General features: G+C 40.6%; 1 protein-coding gene across 2 annotated transcripts; it reads left to right on the top strand.

Annotated features, from left to right (window-relative positions):
• The first annotated feature begins 4,179 nt into the window (after positions 1 to 4,179).
• Positions 4,180 to 10,503, top strand: LOC309846200 (spermatogenesis-associated protein 31A6-like). 2 transcript variants are annotated; one of them, XM_082695016.1, is made up of 4 exons: positions 4,180 to 4,389; positions 5,531 to 5,588; positions 6,161 to 6,221; positions 6,487 to 10,503. In XM_082695016.1, the coding sequence occupies exons 1-4, from the start codon at positions 4,195 to 4,197 to the stop codon at positions 10,358 to 10,360; spliced, it is 4,188 nt and encodes a 1,395-aa protein (XP_082551142.1). In that variant the 5' UTR covers positions 4,180 to 4,194; the 3' UTR covers positions 10,361 to 10,503. The 2 variants fall into 2 exon arrangements, with proteins under 2 accessions (XP_082551142.1, XP_082551143.1); XM_082695017.1 differs by having other exon boundaries at positions 7,153 to 10,503.
• The last annotated feature ends 6,350 nt before the right edge of the window (positions 10,504 to 16,853 follow it).

The following is a 16,853-nucleotide window of genomic DNA, read 5'->3' on the forward strand; positions in this document are numbered from 1 at the left end:
GCTTTTTTTTTTAAAGAATTAGCAAAATTGATAACCCCAACCAGACATATCAAGAAATAAAATCATGAATGAAAGAGAAGAGATCACAACGCAAACTGCAGCAATACAAGAAATTATAAGAGAATATTATGAGCAACTATGTGCCAACAAATTAGGCAATCTGGAAGAAATGTATAACATAATCTAACAAAACTGAAATAGGAAAAAATAAAAAATATAAACAGACCCATAACCAGAAACTGAAGCAATAATCAAAAATCTCCCACCAAACAAGAGTCCAGGACAGAAAGTTTCCTTCAAGGAGTTCTCCCAACCATTAAAAAAAAGAATTGATGTCTATTCTTCTGTTCCAAAAAATAGAAATGAAAGGCAAACTTCAAAACTTATTCTATGAGGCTAACATTACCTTGATTCTAGAACCAGACAAAGACCCCACTAAAAAGGAGAATTACAGACCAATATCCTTGATGAACACAGATGCCAAAATTCTCAACAAGATATTAACTAATCAGATACAACAGTGCATTAAAAGGATTATGCACCACAACCAAGTGGGTTTATCCCCTGGGCTGCAGGGGTGGCTCATTATCTGTAAATCAATCAACATGATATACCACATTAATAAAAGAAAGGATGAGAAACATATGATCCTCTCAATAGATGCAGAAAAAGCATTTGACAAAATGCAGTATGCTTTATTGATAAAAACCCTCAACAAAGTAGAGATAGAGAGAACATACTTTGACATCATAAAGGCCATATACAAAAAATGCATAATTAATATCATCTTTTTGGGGAAAAACAGAACTTTCCCTTAAGGTCAGGAACCAGACAGGGATGTCTACTCTTACCACTATTGTTCAACATAGTACTAGAAGTCCTAGCTTCAGCAATCAGACAAGAAAAAGAAATAAAAGACACTGATATCTTCAAAGAAGAAGTCAAACATTTCTCTATGCAGACAACATGATACTGTGTATAGAAAACTCAAAAGATTCCACCAAACTTGCTAGAAGTAATAAAGGAATTTAACAAAGTCACAGGATAAAAAATCAACCCACAGTTTTCTGTTGCATTTCTATACACCACTAATAAAGCAGGAATCAAGGAATCAATCCCATTCATAATTGCACCAAATAAATAAATAAATAAATAAGATACCTAGAAATAAAACCAATCAAAGAGAGAAAATATTTGTACTGTGAAAACTACAAAATAATTATGAGAGAAATTGGGAAGACCCAAGGAAATGGAAAAACTTTCCTTGCTCATAAATTAGAAGAACAAATAATTAACAAAATATTAAAATGTCTATGCTTCCTTAAGCAATCTGCACATTCAGTGCAATCCCTATCAAAATCCCACCAGCATTTTCCACAGAGCTGGAACAAATAATTCTGAAATTTGTATGGAATGACAAAAGATTCCAAAGAACCAGAGGGATGTTAATAAAGAAAACCAAAGCTGGAGGCATTGCAGTTCTTGATATCAAGCTGTATTGCAAAGCTGTAATCATCAAAACAGACACAGAGATCAATGGAACAGAATATAGAACCCAGAAATGGACCTTTAAATCTATGGTCAACTAATCTGTGAAAAAGCAGAAAAAAATATTCAAAGGAAAAGTAGAGTGTCTTCAACAAATGGTGTTGTGAAAACTGAGTAGCCACATGCAGAAGAATGAAACTAAACCACTTTCTTACACCATATACAAAAATAAACTCCAAATGGATGAAAGACCTCAGTGTGAAATAGGAATCCTTCAGTATCCTAAAGGAGACCACAGGCAGCAACCTCTTTTACTATGGCTGCAGCAACTCCTTGCTGGACACATCTCTAAAGGCAAGGGAAACAAAAGCAAAATGAGACTTCATCAGGATAAAAAACTTTTGCACAGCAAAACAAACAATCATCAAATTTTAAAAGCACTCTACAGAATGGAAGAAGATACTTGCAAATGACATATCAGATAAAGGGCTAGTATCCACAATCTTTAAAGAAGTTATCAAACTCAACACCCCAAACCCAAATAATCCAGTCAAGAAATGGGTAGAAGACATGAACAGAAATTCCTCCAAAGAAGACATCCAGATGGCCAACAGACATGTGAAAAAAATGCTCAATATACTCATCATCAGGGAAATACAAATCAAAACTACAAGATACTACCTCATACCAATCAGAATGGCTAAATTAACAACTCATGAAACAATAGATGTTGGTGACGATGAAGAAAAAGGGGAACCATCTTAAACTGTTTGTGGGAACGCAAATTGGTGCAGCCCCTCTGAAAAACAGTATAGAAGTTCCTCAAAAAGTTCAAAATAGAACTATCATACAACCTAGCAATTGTACTACTAGGTATTTATCCAAGGATTAAAACATAGTGATTTGAAAGGGCACATGCACCCCAAAGTTTATAGTAGCAATGTCTACAATAGGCAAAATATGGAAAGAGCTCAAGTGTCCATCAACAGATGAATGGATAAAGAAGTGAGTGTGTGTGTGTGTGTGTGCGCGCGCGCGCGCGCGCGCTTGCAATGGAATAGTACTCAGCCATCAAAAAGAATGAAATCTGGCCATTTTCAAGAACATGGTTGGAACCAGAGGCTATTATCCTAAGTGAAATAAGTCAGAGAAAGACAAATACCATATGATTTCACTCATATGTAGAATTTAAGAAGCAAATCAGATGAACACAGGGAAAGAGAAGGAAAAATAAAATAATAACAGAGAGAGAAGAAAACGATAAAAGACTTTTAACTACAGGGAAGAAATTGAGGGTTGCTGGAGAGGAGGCAGGTCAGGGGATGGTTTAATTGGGTGTTGGGCATTAATGAGGGCAGTTGGTGTAATGAGCACTGGGTTTTACATGCAACTCATGAATCACCAAATTTACTCCAGAACTATTAATACACTATGTTAATTAACTTGAATTTAAATTTAAAAATTAACTGAATATATGATAGTTAATTTTCCTGTATATTTGAATATCTTTCCAAGATTTTCATTCCTTTCATACTGAAAGTAAGGAATTACTTAAGTTTAAACTAGTCTCTTCAACAATTAATGTTGGGAAAATTGGACAGCCATATGCAGAAGAATGAAACCAGGCCACTTTCTTACACCACACACAAAAATATAAGTATAAAAGAATCTCCTCATATATCCCTAGCCCCTTCCCACCACATGAAGACACGATGAGAAGTTTCTGCCTATGAACTAGGAAGAGGGACTTCACCAGAAGTTGATCATGCTGGTACTTTGATTGTGGAATTCCTGGACTCCAGAACTGTGAGAAATAAATGTTATATAATCCACCCTGTCTGTGGTATTTTGTTATAGAAACCCTAATGGATTAAGATAACATGTTTCAAAACTTACTTGAAAAAAAAATTAAAACTAAGACAAAAATGAAATACAAATTCAGGTCAAGACAACATATGTAAAATGTTCCCAGTAGAAAATTGTGGATTCTTGGATTTGGAAATACTGGATTGGTTTGTGAATGGATAAGTGTGGTTATGTGTGTGTGTACATGTGCACATGTGTGTGTATCCAACATGTCCCAAAAGTCTTTGTCCAGTTTAAAACTTTACTAGCTTCAGAATTATAAAAACTACAAGCTTAAAAAAAAACACTTAAAATTTTAACTATAACTTTCATATGTTGATTTATGAATTTTGAATAATAAATTATTTTGTGAATGTCTTCCTGAAGATGAGACAAAACACTAAAATTCATAAAACTAAGTGCAAAAGAAATTTAAGTTATGTACCTGGGTTTATACAATACAAAAACATATGGGAAGCTGGAGTTGAAGACAGAGAAAATCTTGAGAGTAAACTATCTTGGGAAATAGCCAAAATTGTAGGGTCAACTTCAGATTTTTAAGGGTGGGCTTTAAGCCAAGATAGTTAATGAACAATGGGGACCATGTAATATCTGAGTTCCAGATGGAATAAATGGAAAATTGGCAAAGGTCTCTCTGACATAGAGAGTTGGAAAGAGGAATCTAAAAGGCCAAGGATGTTGCAGGATTCTGTGGTGCTGAATGGTGGGGGAGGGGTGGTGGTCCAGCCTGTTCTCTGACTGCTCCCTCCCCCATTCTCAGGAACCCTTTGTGACAAGGCCATAGCTCTGTGATGCAAGCCTGAGCTCTGTCCCAGTGCTCAGTTGCCTGAGGGCAGCAGCATGATTCCAAAGATGGAGAATTTCTTTACTTTGAGAAGCACTGGCACCACCTGGCTGAGCTCCAGTCCCACCTCCTGGGTGATTGATACCATCTTTGCTTTCCTATGTGGACTTGGCCTCTTTCTTCTGTTACTCCCCTGCTTTCAGAGTAATCCATCCTTACCACCAGCTAGGAAATATAGAAGCACCAGAAAGGTAAGGAAACTTTGGCTAAACTCCAACAGAGATGATCTCTTATATCCACATTTCTAAATCACCTGAGAAACTTCTGAGATAGGAAGTCTCAGAATAGAACATCACTCTTCTAGGGACAAGCCAGACCAGCAAGGGTTATAGAGGGCACAAGGATTTCCATCCCAAGATCTCAGATCCAGAGTCCAGGTGTTGTAGAGGGTTCCAGAGCAAAGTCACAAACAGTGACCAGTGAGTGAGGGCTGTATACTAAGAGTTTATTTTCTGCAGGAAGAGACTCCTAAGCATTGTTTCACCAGCCACTTTCCCCTTCCTGTGGCAGGTGCCTCAGGTAAGCTCTTCCTCTGTGTTAGAGCCGATCTGGAGGCAGTGCTAATCTCTGAAGAGCCTGTAAGGGACTAGATTGGGGCTCTGAGCTTGGGAAACAGAGTCCTATCTGATGGAGCAGAGAAGGACCTGTAGTTCTCAGAATGTGTATAAATTTCTGAGTAGAGGAATAGCAATGAGTGATCTGACATAGAAAATCTGGGTTTGCATCTTCAAAGAAGAAAAAAAATTTTTTAAATATTTTATTTATTTGTCGGAGAGACGAGAGAGAGTACAGGCAGACAGAGTGGCAGGCAGAGGCAGAGGGAGATGCAGGCTCCCCATGGGACAAGGAACCCAATGTGGGACTCGATCCCAGGACGCTGGGGTCATGACCTGAGCCAAAGGCAGCCGCTTAACCCACGGAGCCACCCAGGCGTCCCAAAGAAAAATTTAAAATATTTTTATCCACTTTAAAAATGAGTAAAACGGGGGCGTCTGGGTGGCTCAGTGGGTTAAGCCTCTGCCTTTGGCTCAAGTCATGATCTCAGGGTCCTGGGATCAAGTGCTGCATCATGCTCTCTGCTCAGCGGGGAGCCTGCATCCCCTCCTTCTCTCTCTGCCTGCTTGTGAACTCTGTCTGTCAAATAAATAAATAAAAATCTTTTAAAAAATGAGTAAAAGGAAAAAAATGAGTGAAAGGAAAGAAAACCACAGATCCCGATTAGATGTATAAACGTAGAATGTAGTTGTTCATACTGTTCATGAAAAGTGAGCATTTGCAGACCATCGAGAGAGAAGAGAGAATTGAGTTCCAGCCCTTCATCTTTTCTATTAGCGTCAGGTGGAACTGAGGAAGAGGAGCAGGAGTAAGAAGAAAAGTGGAGCTTTGAAAGGTAAACTTATGCCATTTAGTCCTGCATGCCCCAAGTTATCCTCCATCCTTCCTGCCCCTGAGGGTCCAGCTCCACAGTCTCTGAGCATGCCAGGTGCAGAGACCATCCCTCAGGAAACAGAGCCCTCAAAGAGGGTCTGGGAAGGAGATCAGATACTGTGTGTTTTCCAGATTCTGTGCTTGGAAGGAAGCTGCTGGGGCTGAAATAGGTGTTGCCTGGCAAGGGTGTGTGGGCTGTAGTGGACCAATAATGCTTGGATTCAGAGGTGGAACCTCCAAGTCCAACTGTAGATAAGTGTTTTAAGTTTGCTTAGATTCCTTTGTGACCCTTACCCTTTCTCCCCAGTGAGGTGGTTGTGAGGACTCTGAGGGGTGATGGATAGGAGAGTGCAGCACTCCTGCATCATAGGACTTGCCATCACTGTGAAGGATTCTGTGGCTTTGAGCACTGATGCTTGGGCTCCATAGTCTAATCACCCAATACTTTAACCCTAAGGAAATATTGCACTCAGTCTTCTGTAAAATCCTTAGGCCCCTATTTTCACCACTGTAACCCAGTTTCCTGATTTCCAGCTTGCAGAAATTGCCTGAAAGAACTGGAGGGAGCTCGCAGCCTGATTTCACTTTTGCAGAGGTGAAGAATGTTTCCCCCTCTCCTTGACCCTCCTCTGTCCCAGAGCTTATGATGTGACTCTGGGATCACAGGGAACCCTGGGAAGGGGAGCCACGGGAACAAGATGTGGGTGAAACTCTGGGGTTAGGAATAGCAGGAGCAGTGTGAAGTCAGCATGGAGGCTGTGGAGGGCTGTGAATCACAGGTGTTTACCTCTGCCCAACCTGCCCTGCCCACCTTGCCCCGTCAGCTCCTAGCTGCAGCTTGTGCTTCCTGTCTCCTGCAGCTGCCTGGGGAGGCTCCCTGACAAGGGTGGCTTTCATCAGCTCTTATGTCAAGATCTCCCTGGTGAGTTGTACAAAGCAGCGCCTGCTGGAGCCCACCAACCATGCGGAGAGAATGTGGATGCTGCTGCTCCTGCCATGTCCTTGTTGGCTACCCCAGTTCCTCTGACCCAGTGCCCTCTACTTCTTGGCCCAAAGACCTCTTCAGTTTCTGTTCATTCCCACTCATCTCTGAGTGTCTCTTGGCCACCAGAGACTTTTATTCCCCTTTTACCCCAGCCACTTGCTCTTTCCCCTCCCTCTCCACGTCCCCTTAATTCAGAGGCCTGCCCTCCACCACTGACCACCTCTTCTGCCCCACAACCTTCAGACTCCATTCTGACTCTTCCTCAGTGTGACTCAAAGACATTATCACTGGGCACCATTACACAGAGGTCATCTCATACCCCATGGTCAGCTTCTCCTATCCCAACCACCTCAGGCCTTGGCCACTCAAGCTGTCCTATTTCAGCCCTGTCCTGGTGGCACACCGCTGCCAAAGCCTTGTGCCTCTCAACCTCCTCAAATTATGAGTATCAGCATGAACACCTTTCCCACCACTCACCAGAGGCCTCATTCTGGGCAAACCCCACTGAAAAACTAAGAGTTGCTGCTCCCTCTTTGCTCAGCTCTGATGACCAGAAGTTCCTGGAGATACAAGTCACAGAAGGCATCAAGATCAATATTTGGAAAGAAAAAGAAAAAGATGGATCATATCCAAAACAAATGAGTCCTGACTACCACCTGAATTCTTTGGGAAATATGTTGAAATCACTGGATGTTGAGCAGAAAAGCCCCCAACACTTCTGGAGCACAAAAGGCAAACCAGAGCAGTTGCCTGGTCCTCAGCAGCTCTCATATCCTAAGGTTTTGGGGCACCATCTACAACAGAAATATAACCAACTTTTTTGGGGCCTCCCCTCTCTACACAGTGAATCTCTGGTGGCTACTGCCTGGATTTCTGAAAGTTCTTCAGCACTACAGTCTCCTTCTTTCTTATTCAATGGAATCTCAAGTGCCTGCCCAGTTCAAATGCAGCCTAAACTATCTCCAATGCTTTCCCAGTCCAAGCCCCTATCCCAACTGGAGTTCCAATCTCAAAACTTGATTTCAACCATACCCCAATTCCAACATGCACCTCTCACTCAGATCCTGACCCAGGATCATCTCCAGTCCTCTCTTCCAATCCTATCATCTTCTTCCTCACCTCAAATTAGAGCTTGTCAAATATCTTGCCCTATAGCCCGGGATAAGTCACAATTTCTCATCCCAACTGAGATTCAACACCCAGAATGGCCTTTGTTGCAGGAGCAACTAGAAAGTGGGGCTTTATCCTCTGTAATCAAAGGATCTCAAGAGGTCTTTAGTGTCTTCACTTCCAACCTTCCTGAAGACAGCTGGGTGGTCTCCATCCTTCCTGAGAATTTCCCAATCAGTCCTGAGCTCCGTAAGCAACTGGAGCAACACCTACAAAAGTGGCTTGTTCAACACCGTTGGGAGTTACCCCGTAAGATCCAAGAGTCTCTGGAACTAAGACAATATCAGGGTGAATTACCAGGGACATGTCAGGCAAAGGGTAAGCATGGACCCTCACGGCCCTCTGCATTTGCAGGTAAAAGCAGCAAGGATACACAGAAAGTGGATTTCCAACTAAGCCAGGACATGGGCAAGGGCCTGGGGTATATTTTGGGGAAGGTCCCAAAAGATATCTCCAGGGCCTCAGAGAACTCACTAATAAGGTTTCAGGGAGTGGGCTCTGAGGAGTCAGAAAGCGACTTGAAGCTGTCACAGAGTGACTCAGGAAGTGATTTACTAAGAAACTTAGATAAGAATCTAGAAAACCTCTTGACACTCAATTTGAGCAGGAAGTTGGGGCAGATCAGTGAACATATGCCTATGAGTGTGCGCCAAACCAGTCTGGCTGTCAACCATGCTTTTCCCAAGTCCAACACTGACATGGAAAGCAGAAATCTAGGAATCTTGAAGGGTTGGAGACCATATGTGAACACCTCTCACAGGGTTTCCTTCCTCCATCCAGATATTCAAGAAGTGCTGGAATCACATATTATAAGGTTTTGGGTGAGGCACAGGTGGAGTCTACCACTCAAGGTCCTCAAACCCATAAATCTCTTTAAGTTGAAAAAGGTTCAACCCTTACCCATTCTACAGTTTGCTTCTGCCCCAGAAGCCACCTGTGTGTCTGGGGCCCCCTCAATGGTCAAGTTTGCTGAATTCCTGGGAAAACCTTCTCAGTCATGTCTGGGAAAGAAGGCAATAATAGAAGAATCAGTTTCTACCCTGGAAAGGCCTTTCCTTGCTCCTTCACCTATGTATGGGGAAATCCAGAGGGCGCTAGGAAGGGCCCCATCTGGTGACAACAAGGGTCCCTTAAAAGCCTTTCTGATTGGACAGGAGGACAGGCCACCTTCTCAGTCCCTCACACTCAACTTCATGGGCAACACTCAGCAGAGCAGTTCTGTGGAATGCATTGAGAGGAACAGCCTAGAGTTGAGTCCCAGTTCAACAATGGCCAGGAATGAGCCAAGAGAGGAGATTATGGATTGGGCCTCACAAGACCCCTGCCATAGGGTAGCAATGCTGGAGATGAGTTTAGGATCGCAATGTTTTAGTGCTGAAAAGGACAGGGAGGCATTGGAACCAATGTGCTTGGGAAACAATGGGTTCACAAAATCCCAAACCATAAATGTGCATATGGGGAATTTAGATACCAGTAAAAAACTTTCTAGAATGTCTGTTTTCCAAGATCCTGGAGAGACGTGCCTTAATGAAGAGATTAGTGAATTTAAGTCCAAAATGAATACAAAGTCAGAGAACCAGCTTCAAGACTATTCTACAAACATGCTTCTTGATGCAGACAACTTGGCTTCTCAGGTGCCGCAGTGTCATCCCCAGAGAGTATCTACTGGAGACACGGTACCTTCCCAGATGCTGTATGGCTTCATAACAGACCAAAGGAGCTGCCTAAGGCAGCAAGAGCCCATGATCCCTAAACTTCAGGACTCATGGAAGAGCCACAGCAAGATGACTGTCCCTACTAATAAAAGAGAGGACTATAGGAGGCTCAATTCAGGAAATGAAGAACAATTTGAGGAATTGAGGACCTCTCAAGCCGAGTGTATGTGTCATCCTGCCCCAGTCAGGGGAATAACAGATTCTGTTAGGAGCAGATACATCCAGGTTCCACCAGAGAAGAAACAGGGTGGTCCTGAAAGCCTCTTCAGAAAAAGGGTGAGGCGCTTTTTTCAATGGATTTTCCCCAGTGAGAAAGTCAAAGGTCAGAATGCTCTGCAAAAATGTAAGCCAATAATAGCCTCTGCCCAGAGCCAAGGACCAGTCAAAAGCAGATCAATTATGGCCAGTGAGACTCCTGAGGCTCAAGCACTCATGACAACTGTTGGACAGATTCTAGAGGAGAAAATGGTAATTCACCATGGACTTCATGCCACAAAGTTAAACGAACACAAACAGGAACTCCAAGGCCCAGTATGTGGATATGTCTGCTACCACAGACTTCCCTTCTACCCAGAGCAACGGAGAATAATGAGTTATACAGCTCACGGTCACCAAGCTACCTCCAAGGACCCAAGTAGCTCTATCAGGGAAAGGCAGGCCAGACACCAACAGTCCTTGAAAAGTGTAAGATTCAAGGATGAGCAGCTGGGCCTGAAGCACTTCCCATCCCCGCCTCTCAAGAAGACTTTGTCTCCAGTCAGTCCCTGCCAGTATGGGCCAAGGATGCCAGGTGTGCCAGGCCACCATCAACACTGCCCACGGCACTGTCTTCTTCAGGGGGGGATCTTGTCTAGTCAACCATAAAATGCTTCTTTAGTCTTTCCTGGTAGGAAAATATCTCAAAGAAAAAAAAGTCCATGTGGAGAAAACTTTTTCTCTCTAGCACACCCAAATACTTAATATTCCCCAATATATATGTTTTTCCCCACATAAGAGGGTGATATGATTGCTTTTGTTTGTGCTGTGCTTGGTATATGCTTTGGGTTCTAGAAGGGAGGGACATGAAGGGTGTTTGGCTGTGGGCATTGTAGGCTTGCTCCTTATCTTGAATCTTTTCATTTTTTTTCATAATGTCATTATACAAACAAAAACTACTCTAAAAAGATGAGAAATACCTATGAAGAACTTATCCCAAGATCTGGTTCAACTTGTCTTTCTCCTGCTTCCACTCTACCTGGAACTTTATAAAGTTCTACTACTTGAATTTTATAAAGCTGTAGGGGGTAAGTTTACAGAGGCATCATGGGGCTGGATATTCCCACTCAGGCTCCAGGAAATGTCAGAATCAAGTAGATAGAAGTTTGGGAGAGGGACTGAGCCTAAAGTTCAGAAGCAGAAGAAATCTTGTCCTTGGATCTCTTGGTGAAGAATAGATGATACTTGCCCTTGAGAATCCCTGCTCTGATAAAGAGCTGGGGTTGAGATAGACCCTATGGATCCCTCTTAGGTTTAACGAAATGTACAGTGTCACTGTCTTCCACCTCTGCCTTCCCTGCATTTCCAGTGATGACAGTGGTACTTCCAGCTCCACGTGTATGTAAGTGGGGAAGAGCAGGGAGGTTGCTGAGAGTTGTGTTTACCTCCACCTATATGAATATTCAAGGGTCACATACTTTCCTTCTATGTTAACCCCAGAAAAGGAGTTCTGAACAGGAGTGTACCTGGTGTAGTAACTATCTGATGGTTAAACACATGAACTTAGAATGAGATGTAGGAGACAAATTGAAGAGGTTGGATCCAAAGAAGAAGGCAAAGTGGCACATGGTACCCATAAATGTGCAGTGAATGAAAAGCCCCCTGATATCCCATCTAAAGGCCTGGAGTAAAGGAAAGGTTAAGGGCCCGGTAGATCATCATACCCCATCAAGGTCTCCTCCGTACAGCTCTAAGATCACAGACCTAGGGAAGCCACATTTATGTCCAAAACAGATGGCCCAACTTGTAGAAGTAAAGCAAATCAGGGAAGATTAATCTCAAATAATATATTTAATAAGCTTACACCTTATCACCACTTGAATTCTAGAAGGGATGACAATAATAAGTGGAAAATCTAAGGCTCAGGAAACTTGGGCTGTGACTCCCAGTCTATTGAATTTTACTTAAACACATGACCCAAGGACTGCTCCTCAAGGAATGGTGGGGACTTAAAAGGCCCAGAAACTGGCCTGAAATCATGTCTGGCTCCAAGTTCTTGCTCACACTAGAGCCCAGAAGATGAAGACATTAGACAGGATTTATCAAAGTGAGTTCGAAAGAGCATGGAAGTGACCTGTTCAAAATGGGAAGTGCAGTCCAGGAGTGGTATACTGTTCTCTCCACTTCTGGCCTCTATCCATATGGGAAAGAAGGTTTCTAAGCAATTTCTTTAGAGTTATTCTGTGCTTTGTGCCACACACCTGGTACGTGGTGCACAGCTGTAGAGGGCATCATTCCCAGCGTAGAGAGTCTTGCTCCAGGAGACACTCCTGATCCAGAAGACAAAAGAATGGGCCTTATCCCCCATGCCTGTCAGGATGCCCAACATTTGGGACTGGGACCTGGGGAGGAGGAACAGATTGAGTATAGGCCTGATTGTCACTGGTTTCTCCCTAGAACTGGGTCTTGCTTTTGGGCCCCAATTACTGAGGCAGCCCCCAGAGTGGGTTCACCAATGAAAATGGAGATAAGGCCTGTGGAAAGGGATTGGAACCCAAGACAGAGTACATTTAGGCCCTCAGGAACTCAGGAGAGGGTGGCACAGAGTGGGGACCTTGAGCCTGGCTGCTGCTAGGTCCTCTAGGAGCATTGAGATGTGGGTTTTGGGACTGGGATACAAGCTAGAGGTGGACCACACATCCCCTGTTGGAAAAAGTATCACAGACAAGGATGCTGTTGGAACAGCAAAAAAATAAACAAGTGCCTTTACCCTTCTGCTGTTCGATTTCCATAAGGTTCAGTAAAAGCAGAAATGGAGACACACACAGAGATCCTTCACACAGAGACAACATACAGAGATACCTCCCACTAGAGATGACACATAGACCTTACAGAGACAGCTCTCAACAGACCTCTCACACACACACCATCCACAGTGCCTCCCTACCACTTTGCCCCACAGAGACCTCACACTGAGACCTCACATAGAGACCTCATGTTGCCCCACAGATCCTCAAACAGAAACCTAGCACAGATTTCAGAGATTTTCCAGAGACCTGACAGCAAATCTCTCAGAAGCTTCCCAAAGGTACTCTCTATACAAACCTTATATGGAAACCAACACTCAGAGACCTCATGCAGCCTCAGAGAGACCTCATAAAAACCTCACAGAAAGATTTCATCTACAGACAGTACACAGAGATCTTCCACTGACACATTGAGACCTTATACAGATACCCCACAAAGACTGACACAAAGACCTCACAGAGACCTTACATCCATCCCAAGCAGACACCCATTGACAAGTCCTTCTTGGTGAATATGAAACCATTTATCAAACTTGGCAACACAAGAGGGATTGTCAGTTGTGCCCCCTTGAGAGCGTCAATCAGACATTGTCAGCATTGTACTAAATGGGGTTCTATACTTGGGGAATTTTCTGAATGAAAAATTACCCATTCTACATGTAGATTTGCAAAATTAATTTCTACAGTTTTTCATTAACTTAGAATCACAAATTTTAAACACAACTGAAACAGTCTCCAATGAGAGAAAATATCTTATTTGTCCAGTTTTAGTTATTATCCAGCTAAATGGTGTCACTGTCGTTTTTTAAAAAATTATTTTGGGGACAAGGCCTGAAGGAGAAATGGTTTACTTATTTACTTTGGAAACATAATAAAGACCTGCAACGAACTGACCATAGAAATGAAATAAACCAGAAAAGAGGCATCTGGACACACACTTGCCTTCCAGAAGCCTGTGTAACCAGCATAGTATTTTGCACTTAACAGTTTGTGGAGTTTTATTTTTTAACAAGCTAATAATTGTGAAGATTTTTCACAAATATGTTAAATTCCTGGTAATAGTCCTATTACATCATCTGGAAAAATTTATTTCTGACAAAATTATTTTATTCCTTCAAATGTAGTACCCTTTAATATTATTATACATGTCTTTAGGTTATGACACAGTCCTAATGTTCAGTTAACATAGTTAAAAGGACAGGCTCTTAAAAGGATTTATTTTTAATTCTATGAAATTCACATTTTCTGAGATAGGCAGTTAATATCTACTTTATATTATTAGAGCTAGAAAAGAACACATTGCTTAAAGGAATTTGAAATATTATAAAATATATGTATTTTTGATATATACAGATGGCCTAATAAAATTACTGAGAAAGGGCTATATTAATATCTGAATTGATTTAGTCATTTAATCAATATTTGTATTACAACAAATAATGAAAAGTGTCACTTATTATATATCCAGTGCTTTCCAAAGGGTACATTACAGTAAGGCTACCTATTTCTCACGGCTCATACCCAACCTATTGTCCTTGTCTTGATAAAGTTTCAGTAACCGCTGTCAAACATGTATTACTGGTTAAGTTTCTCAGATTTCACATTGGGATGATGACATCATAGTTTTTTCTCTAAGAGGAGCAGGGCTGACTTTATTTAACCAAGAAATCACTTTTTCTTTAAAATTAAACAGTTTATAATTATGAATTTTTCAACTTTATTCCTTTATGATATCATTGAATCATAAAATGATGGAATATGATCATGGATGTCATCTAATATTCCACCAGATCATTTTTATAGTCAAATTATGAAGATAAATTTATTGATAAGAACAAAATGGGTTCAGTTAGGAATAGTTTATGCCAGAAAATATATTTTTCAAATTGACTTTTAATAGTGTTAAAACAAATGATTATTCTTTAGTCTTTTAAGTTAATGTTGCTCAGGGTGTTCAGAATGTCTGGCAACATAGGAAATGTCCATAATAAATAGTTTATTACTATAACATGTTGAATGCATTGTTCCTCACTAGTAATTCACAGTTCAATAAGCTGTGCTAAATGACAATGAAAATATGCATTAAGGAAGCATTTGTATTAATCACTACACATTCATCTGTCATATGTTGCTTTAGATTTGTGTAATTTTAATGGAGTAAACTTGAACATTTTCCTAAGTATAAAAAATCAAGGGGGATCAATCTACTTACAATATATTAGTTTTTCCAAACTCTATGGCCATCTTTTATTTTTTAGTAAGATTTACCTATCTTAAAATTTTTAAAAAAGTTTTATCACTTATATATTTCCAGAAGAAATGGATATCAAAAATTAGAGAAAACGAAAATAGATTCCTTTTGCATTCAAAAGTTTTACATCAAAACATTTTGCTGAAAATGAAGTGATTCTTAATCTACAGATGAAATATTTTTACATGATACTTAAGATATGTATAAATTTGGATTTAGCTCAATATCTAGTAATGAGATTGAAGCAGAGATCAAAAACCTCCTAAATTTGGATTTAAAATTAATTTTTATTTAAAACTGGCCTCATGCTGATTTTAATGAATTAAGCACTCTAGGAGACAATGTGCAGGAGCAGCAATTACATGATGACTTCTTAATACTTCAAGGAAAAAAGATCTCTTCCAAAGTAGTCATTCTACAATGTTAACCCCTAACAGGGATTCCTCTTCATAGATTATATTTTTAGCTTCATACATTTTATAATGAACTACCAAAGAGATGACATTTCTGGAATTGTTCCCAAATGTATACAGCTGCTATGTTGTACTCACACCACAGGCACAATAGGGAACACCCAGATCTAGATGATCCAGGGACTTCATAATTGCTGCCTTTTATTTGAGGCCGATTCATAATCATTTCTGGCACAAGACTGGTCTTTCATTGTGTCCCTGACCACGTTGACTGCTGCATTTCCCAAACAGCTGCAAGTGGCCTTCCTTTCTCAGTTTGTTGCTGTGCCCCCTTTTAGGACTGGGCCCACCAGTCACCAGGCATGATGGGGTCTGGTAACCTGAAGAGCCTGATTTCTCAGGTACTTGCACTCTACTCTGCACAGACACGTTGTACCACAGACACTCAGCACAGACACTGATTGCATTTGCATCAGTGAAAGTGGCGCTGATGAAACTTCAGAAAACTGTCAAATAATGCATGCAGACACAGTAAAGGAGGATTCAGAAAATGCTAACATCGTTTTGAGGAAATGTGGATTATGCAGCTCTTTGGTTCTAAGCATTTTTGTGTGTTAGCTGGACCCCTGGATCTGGGGAAATACACAGCTGATTTTAGATTATCTCACTCTCATTCACTGTAGTGACATCTACAGCTCTTCCTTTCCTGAGTCAGGAACCTGGAATAGAAAGCATCTTTTCCCTGTGATTTCACAATCTTTATCATGTGTTTACAATGGTAAACTAAAACTTGGCCATCCTCATTTCAGGTATTTTTGATGCTTCAGGACAAAGATCACCAAACTTTTTATTTCCACCACACAATTTTATACTAGTAATACTTTACATAGCTATTTTCTAGAGTCCATAAATTTATTTTTTAGAATGTGGACCCTGGACTCCACCTAATAGATCTGTTACTTGGGCAAATTTTTTATTGTCTAGATTGAGAAATTTTATAAAATTATATTTATTTCATAAAATTTTAATTTATAAAGTTACTTTATTTTATGAAATTGGTAAATCTAGGGATTTAGTTTGTTTTTTTTTAAATATTGGTACTTAACCTAAAATATTTGCCAATTTTCCTTTTTAATATATATCAGAAAATGTGAAGAATTTAGCTGTGAAGATACCAATTTATTTGTTGGCTTTTTTCACTTTGTGTAGTTATTTTTGTATCAAACCTCTATTATGGCACAGCATAAAAGAAAGCTTGTTCCTTGGAAACCATTAGCCTTAAGGACTTACTAGGTTAAAGCCTAGTGTGTTAGATCTGAGGGTCATCTTACCTTTTTTTAAAGATATTTTTCACGGTTAATAAAAAGTCTTAAAATGTTGGTAAGGATGTGAAACAACTAGAACTCTCATAAGTTGCTGATGAAAATGTAAAATGCTGTACTGCCATATGATTTCACTTATATGTGGAATTTAAGAAACAGAAAATGGACTCTAAAATATGGAGAGCAAATGGGTGGTTATCACAGTGGAGGTGGGCAGGGGTATGGATGAAATAGGTGAAGGGGATTAAGAGAACACTTATGATAAGCACTGAATAATGTAGAAAATTGTCAAATCGTTATTTGGTACAACTGAAACTAACAACATTATGTGTTAATTTTTCTGAAATTAAAAAATTTTCAAATTTTCAA

This window comes from Mustela nivalis (assembly GCF_964662115.1).
Source record: "Mustela nivalis genome assembly, chromosome: 13".
NCBI classification, from domain to species: domain Eukaryota; kingdom Metazoa; phylum Chordata; class Mammalia; order Carnivora; family Mustelidae; genus Mustela; species Mustela nivalis.

Coding starts and splice junctions, on each gene's coding strand:
- LOC309846200 (XM_082695016.1), top strand. CDS start 4,195: ATGATTCCAAAGATGGAGAATTTCTTTACTTTGAGAAGCACTGGCACC. Junction 4,390..5,530: donor AATATAGAAGCACCAGAAAG/GTAAGGAAACTT, acceptor CTTTTCTATTAG/CGTCAGGTGGAACTGAGGAA. Junction 5,589..6,160: donor GAAAAGTGGAGCTTTGAAAG/GTAAACTTATGC, acceptor CCTGATTTCCAG/CTTGCAGAAATTGCCTGAAA.